The sequence below is a fragment of the Bubalus kerabau genome, chromosome 5, assembly GCF_029407905.1.
Source record: "Bubalus kerabau isolate K-KA32 ecotype Philippines breed swamp buffalo chromosome 5, PCC_UOA_SB_1v2, whole genome shotgun sequence".
Taxonomy (NCBI): Eukaryota; Metazoa; Chordata; class Mammalia; order Artiodactyla; family Bovidae; genus Bubalus; species Bubalus kerabau.
The window spans coordinates 109,012,701-109,019,796 of NC_073628.1; the positions used below are offsets into that span (position 1 = coordinate 109,012,701).

General features: G+C 44.1%; 1 protein-coding gene across 1 annotated transcript; it reads left to right on the forward strand.

Moving 5' to 3' along the window:
- Positions 1-368: 368 nt before the first annotated feature.
- LOC129653212 (melanoma antigen preferentially expressed in tumors-like) lies at positions 369-4,438 on the forward strand. The gene is made up of 4 exons (XM_055582660.1): positions 369-462; positions 1,865-2,184; positions 2,618-3,190; positions 3,444-4,438. Exons 2-4 carry the CDS (start codon positions 1,898-1,900, stop codon positions 4,015-4,017), a joined length of 1,434 nt encoding a protein of 477 aa, XP_055438635.1. The 5' UTR covers positions 369-462; positions 1,865-1,897; the 3' UTR covers positions 4,018-4,438.
- The last annotated feature ends 2,658 nt before the right edge of the window (positions 4,439-7,096 follow it).

Below are 7,096 nucleotides of genomic sequence, written 5' to 3' on the forward strand. Positions count from 1 at the left end.
AATACATGGACCTTAACCAGTACTTTTCTAAATAATGAACAGGTTACTGATGAAACTGAAAGGGAAATCAAAAGATTGGCAGGCAGATTCTTTGCCACTGAGCCATCCGGGGAGCCCCCATAAGTGACCCTATTAGTAGAATTCAGTCAGTGTTCATAGAGTGAATCCATGGTTGAATATTTGACACCCTTCCTGCCATGTATTCCTTCCTGAATGAATATCTGATTCAGTCAAATCATGTGATTATAAGCAAAGATCCAATCAGGATTTACCTGATGGACGTTTGGAAATCTAATCAAGCCTCACTTTCTGATTGGATGGACAGAGGAAAGATGTGATCAGAAAAGCCAATAAAAACCTGAGGCATCAGGAAGAGGTGTAGAAACTTCTTCCTCTGGAGTCACTGCCTGGTTTCTCCACCATATCTGACCTCTGAGCACCCTGTCAACACCAGCAGAGCTGGTAAGTTACAGACCTCAGCAAAGGAACCCTCCTCTTTCCTATGGTTAGTGGGTTTCCTCTGGTGGCATGCAGCAGTGGATGTCAGGGAGATTTCTTTCTTTTCAGATGTATACATGTAAGCCTTTGGTTTTACCTCTAAGTGTAATAATGCGTTAATCCCAACAATTTTGTTATGTGCTTTCCTTTATATCGTTTAAAAATATCTTAACCAATAAGATTTTATTTTCTAACGAAAACATCTAAATTTTTGACATTTTATTTCTTGACATTGAAAAATATCCAGTTTGTGCAAATGATATTTATTGAAGGAATATCTGTTTCATGTTTCTCAGTTCAGTAACTGTGGGAACTGAGGATGGAGGCTGTGCTGGGCTACATGATGCTCTTATTCCCATAGTTTTAAGGCTGTAAGTGATGATTTAAATATTACCCCCCCCCCCCACCAAAAAAAAAAAAGACGGAACTTAACCTTCAGCTCATGGTACATACTTCCCACTGAAACCTGCTTAAGCAAAGCAGTGAACGGATATGAATGGACTAGTGGGTTGGTTTTTTTCCTCTTTCAGTTCAGTTCAGTTCAGTCACTCAGTCGTGTCCGACTCTTTGAGACCCCATGAATCACAACAGGCCAGGCCTCCTTGTCCATCACCAACTCCCGGAATTCACTCACTCATGTCCATCTCACTCATGTCCATCGAGTCGGTGATGCCATCCAGCCATCTCATCCTCTGTCATCCCCTTCTCCTCCTGCCCCCAATCCCTCCCAGCATCAGAGTCTTTTGCAATGAGTCAACTCTTCGCATAAGGTGGCCAAAGTATTGGAGTTTCAGCTTTAGCATCAGTCCTTCCAATGAGTACCCAGGACTGATCTCCTTTAGAATGAACTGGTTGGATCTCTTGCAGTCCAAGGGACTCTCAAGAGTCTTGTCCAACACCACAGTTCAAAAGCATCAATTCTTCGGCACTCAGCTTTCTTCACAGTCCAACTCTCACATCTATATATGACCACTGGAAAAAACATAGCCTTGACTAGATGGACCTTTGTTGGCAAAGTAATGTCTCTGCTTTTGAATATGCTATCTAGGTTGGTCATAACTTTCCTTCCAAGGAGTAAGCGTCTTTTAATTTCCTGGCTGCAATCACCATCTGCAGTGATTTTGGAGCCCCCCCCAAATAAAGTCTGACACTTAGTCCTTGTGAAATGCTTGTTTTGGTGTCTATGGGTCATAGCTATCACTTTTTCCTCACTTAGCCTGGACTGGCATGAAATTGTGCAAAACTGAGGCTATTCCACAACTATCAGAGCAGAGATTTTCACTCAGAGACGGTTCCTCTGAAGGGTGGGGAGACAGATGAAGGGGTGTTTATATTTACCTGAGAATGATGCCTTCTTTCCTGCAAGTTCTCACAGGATTCCTTTAGGAGTAGAATCAGGATGAGTGTCCCGAACCCCCTGAGACTCCTGAACCTGGCAGGAAAGAGCCTACTAACTGATGAGGCCTTGACCATTTCTACTCTGGAGCATCTGCCCATCGAGCTCTTCCCCCCGCTCTTCATGGAAGCATTCTGTGGAAGACGCAGAAAGACCCTAAAGGCCTTGGTGCAAGCCTGGCCCTTTGTCCGCCTGCCTCTGGGCGGCCTGATGCAGACTCCTCATCTGGGAACCTTACAAGCAGTGCTGGATGGCCTTGATGTCCTGCTCACACAGAAGGATCAGCCCAGGTGAGTCTGGTGCAGGTAATCTGATAGGTTATGAGCAGTCAAGAAGAGACAGCTGACATCAGGAAAGTAGATGGCACATGTATGGATCAGTCACTTCTAGTGATGCCAGTGAAAAAACACAGAGACTTGGCCATTGCTGAGCTCACTTTGGGAAATGCCTTCCAGCAGTGTAGGAGCGCCTAAAATGCAAGGAAACGTGAAAGTACAAGCCCCAGCCTCCTCACAAGGATGCTTAAGGGCAGTAGAATAGAAAGTTAGGGAAAACTGAAATGGAAAAGGAGATGGAGGAAGGTGAGGCAGAGAGGGAAGAAGAGGGCAAGGCAGATTGTGACATTGGGAATGTGAAATAAAAGCTCAGGTGGGAAGTCAGAGTGTTGCCTAAATTTTTTGTGGATCTTAAAACCATCACTGCCAATTTGCTGTTTCCCCACAGGAGGTGCAAACTGCGTGTGCTGGATTTAAGGAATACTGGCCAGGACTTCTGGAGAAGGTGGTCTGGATCCAGCGTCCATGTGTCCTCAAGCTTTTCAATGGCACTAGGGGCTGAGGACAGGTTGAGGACCGAGCAGCCCTTGGCTCCCTTCGAGGTGTTCATAGAACTTCACCTCAAGGAAAGGAGTGTGGGTGGATTCCTTACCTACCTTATGAGATGGGTGGAAGAGAGGAAAGCTTCCATACATCTATGTTGTAAGAAGCTGAGGATTATTTCATTTTCCATGGATAATGTTATGAAGGTCCTGAGTATGGTGCAGCTGGACTGTATCCAGGAGTTACATGTGAATTGCACCTGGCATCTGTCTACCCTGGCCATGTTTGCTCCTCTCCTGGGCCAGATGAGCAATTTGCAGAGACTCCTCATCTCCCACATCCACATGCCTGATCCTGAGGAGCGGGAGGAAGAGCACGTTGTCAAAATTACTTGTCAGTTCCTGAGGCTGCACTGCCTCCGGAATCTGCATCTGGAATCTCCCTTCTACCTCGAAGGCTGCCTGGACCAGATGCTCAGGTGAGTGTGCACCACTGACCAGGTAACAGTGAACCCAACACTAGAATATCAAATGCACTGTCCCCTTTGCTGCTCCATTGAGAACTGTGGTATCTCATAAACACCCAAATCTAGGTAGGGGTCCAAACTGGGAGAGAGGCTCTTGAAAGGGGCACTATGATAGGAAGCTCTAGACGAGAGGATCATCTGTCTCTCAACTTGTGATCACCTTCTACCTCAGTTTCCAATACCTAATTCCTCTCTTTCTCCCCAGGTGCCTGATGACCCCGTTGGACAACCTTGAGATAACTCACTGCCTGCTTACAGATTCAGACCTGACCCATCTATCCCAGAGCCCGAATATCAGTCACCTAAGGGGCCTAGATCTGAGTGGGGTTACCATGACCTACTCTAGTTCTGAACTTCTCCCAGCTCTGCTGGAGAAAATTGCATCTACCCTCCAGGAACTGTACTTAGAGCAATGTGGGATCAGGGACTCCCACCTTGAAGCCATCCTGCCAGCCCTGAGCCACTGCATCCAGCTCACGTCCTTCAGTCTCTGTGGTAACCTCCTCTCCATGGCCATCATGGAGAAGCTGCTGCAACACACCTCTGGCCTGCCCAGTTTAAGTCAAGAGCTGTACCCTGTCCCTCAGGAAAGTTTCAGCTCTGACAGGATCCTCCAACGTGGGAGACTTTCCCAGTGTCAGACTGAACTGCTTGAGATTCTGAAGCACTTGAGACATCCCAGGACCATCTGGATTAGCTTCACACCCTGCCCACACTGTGGAGATAACACATTCCATCGTCCTGAGCCCATCATATACGGTGGTAACAGCCTTGCCTAGTTTGATGCATCGATCAAAGTTTTCTTCTGAGCACTTGGAAACTGAGATCTAGGACAGGATACATCATGAAGGGAAAATAAAGCCGGTTTCAGACATCTGCTCAATGTGAATGTGAAAAGGAAAGGTGATCCTGCAGGGGGAGCGGGACTGCAGGGGGAAATGTAGTCTCCCTGGTAAAGGAATGCTTGTGGACATGTGTTTGTCCTGTAGTGTCAGAACTAGGAACCTAAATTTCTTTAGGTGGATTCAAGCTTGAGACTTACCTGTTGGAGTTATCCTTGGGTATATAGTTGTAAAGAAATGGTCAGAAATAAGAGACCCTCATTGTAAATGGATTGCTGTCATCCATGATGTATTATCTTAATTTTTCAGTTTATACCACAGGAATCTCCGAACACTGATTTTTTTTTTTTTAAAGGCACTGTGTTGTCTATAATTCAAAACCTTACCATTCCCACCAGTTCTTTATTCTTTGGGGGCATCTTTGACCTCCATTGTTACTTCTGGGGCTGTTCTGTGGGTTAATACACACAGAGAGGAGCATACTCAGTGTCCAATGAGCCACTCACGTGAAAGCCCAGCCAGGATCTTTACGGCTGACTCAGGCCATGACCCTGGTCATGAGGAGTCCTCATCATTTCCTGGTCCCTCCATAAGTTTCAGTTTTTGACCTTTCTTTGTGGGAGGAAAGGGTTTAACTGCAAAAGGCATGGGTACCAATTCTAGAAGGGGACTTCAGGACTTCATATAAGCTGAACTTCTGGACTTTGCCAACTCATTACCCAAGTGGATAATGATCCTTCTTCATTAATCTGCTGGGCTAGGGAAGTTATTATATATCTTTTAGCAAAACACACAAATCATAGAGGCATATAACATGGTTTTAGTATTTCTATAACTCATTAAAATTATATTCTTTCAAGGACAGGGAAGCCTGGCTTGCTGTAGTCCAAAGAGTAGGACACACAACTGAGGGACCGAACAACAAATAATATAAATGTGTAGGATATAAAACAAATAACACTTGCAGGCAGTATATATTTTCACATGAATTGCCTATAACCTGAATTAATGAACTGTTACAGTCATAGGGAATTTTATGCAAGAGTGGATTACACTATAAAGTCAATCATACCACCTGTATTTTACTTTAACCTACTATATAAAGCACCAACTTCTTATGTGTTGTGTGATTTTTCAAGAAAAAGAAAATCATGAGCCCACAAATATCTTCCACCTTCCTGTACAATCTTTCTATCCTATCATGCATGTCTGAGGCAATTCAGGCCATTATAACAATCCAATGGACTGAGGGGCTTAAACAAAGAAAATTTACATCTTCCAAATCTGGAGGCTTGAAGACTGAGATCAGAGAGGCAGTGAGGTTGGCCTATGGAGGGAACAAGCTTCCTAATTTCCTCACTTTGTGGGGGGAGGGGAGCTCAAGTCTCTTCATTTGATTCTAAGGGCACTAAATGGCTCAAGGAATCTTCAGCTCTATGATCTCAGCTAAACCTAGTTACCTCCTAAGGTAACTCCAAATCCCATCACCCTGGGGACTAGGGCTTCAAGATATGAATTTGTGGGGTGTGGGGTGTATGGGAGGTGGGGTAGGAGTTCATAGAAACCCATCACCATGAAGAGAAAGCAAGATTACAGTAAACTCATCAATATTCCAGTGGTCATCCTCCTCTCTGTGTTTTTGCCATATCCACACCCTAGCTGCCTGCAAACAGCCAAGGCTGTGGTGCTTCCTGTGTGTCCAATACGAGTGCTCTGATCAAGCCAGGTTGAAGGTTGTGCTCTCTCCCCACTCTCCATTCCTGCTCCTTTGTTGGCTGACAAAATCATTTCCCTGCAACCACTGGAGAGAGAGAGAATATTACTCAGATCATGGAAATCTTACAAAGTATTTCCAGTGTATTCCAAGCCCCACGTGACCTGCCTGAACCCTCCCTGCACAGCATTAGTGACCTTCACTTTTCCCCAAGCTAACTACATACTTCACTACATCAGTGTTTGCACAGTCCACCCAGTGACCCAACAAAATCCTCTTAATTAAAAGCATTACTTGTTTCACATATGATAATATACATGTTGCAATGCTATTCTCTCAGATCATCCCACCCTTGCCTTCTCCCACAGAGTCCAAAAAACTGTTCTATACATCTGTGTCTCTTTTGCTGTCTTGCATATAGGGTTATCATTACCATCTTTCTAAATTCCGTATATATGCATTAGTACACTGTATTGGTGTTTTTCTTTCTGGCTTACTTCACTCTGTATAATAGGCTCCAGTTTCATCCACCTCATTAGAATTGATTCAAGTGTATTTCAGGATGGGGAACACATGTAAACCCATGGCTGATTCATGTCAATGTATGGCAAAAACCACTATAGTATTGTAAAGTAATTAGCCTCTAATTAAAATAAATAAATTAAAAATAAATAAATAAATAAAAGCATTCTTTGTTTGATCAACAATTATTCAGGTTCATGAACTTCTCCCAAGAGGGTCTGAGGGTTTTCATGTAAAATTCATTTTGAATAAGAATTGTAACTCTGTTCAGGAAGAAACCACACTCTTGACATCAGATCACCTCCAAAATCTGATCAAAATTCCTCACCACCCACTCTTGTTATCTGATAATGTTGTGTTCCCTTCAGCAAGAAATCTTCTAGATTGGTTCATCCAGAATCCCTCCCAGATCTGATGTCTCCTCTTAGAAATTTTACACCTACCAAAATCCTGCTTCTTAGCATTGAATCCATACTTGTGCCTGTTGAATTGCAAATAAAGTCCATTTTCATAATGGGGTATATTTTCCTGTATTGCATAGTTTTGGATAAAATGTGACTTTACCACTGACACCTGTGTCTGTCTCTGATTTTGCTGTGTCACAACTTCACAGCTGATTACTGCCCAGGCAAGGAAGGTCCCCTGAATACCTTTCATGTTCCCACATCCTCGAATGGCCCATTTGGAATCTGGCCGCATTTAGAGCTCTTGTATTAGCTCTTGCTCCCAAGCTTCTGAAAACTGCCACACCACCACAGCACAGTATGACTCACCTGGAGC

Bases quoted from the DNA above. Each gene is read 5' to 3' on its own strand.
- LOC129653212 (XM_055582660.1), top strand. From the start codon at position 1,898: ATGAGTGTCCCGAACCCCCTGAGACTCCTGAACCTGGCAGGAAAGAGC. The intron at 2,185-2,617 runs GTGAGTCTGGTG...GTTTCCCCACAG, and splicing joins ACACAGAAGGATCAGCCCAG to GAGGTGCAAACTGCGTGTGC. The intron at 3,191-3,443 runs GTGAGTGTGCAC...CTTTCTCCCCAG, and splicing joins TGCCTGGACCAGATGCTCAG to GTGCCTGATGACCCCGTTGG.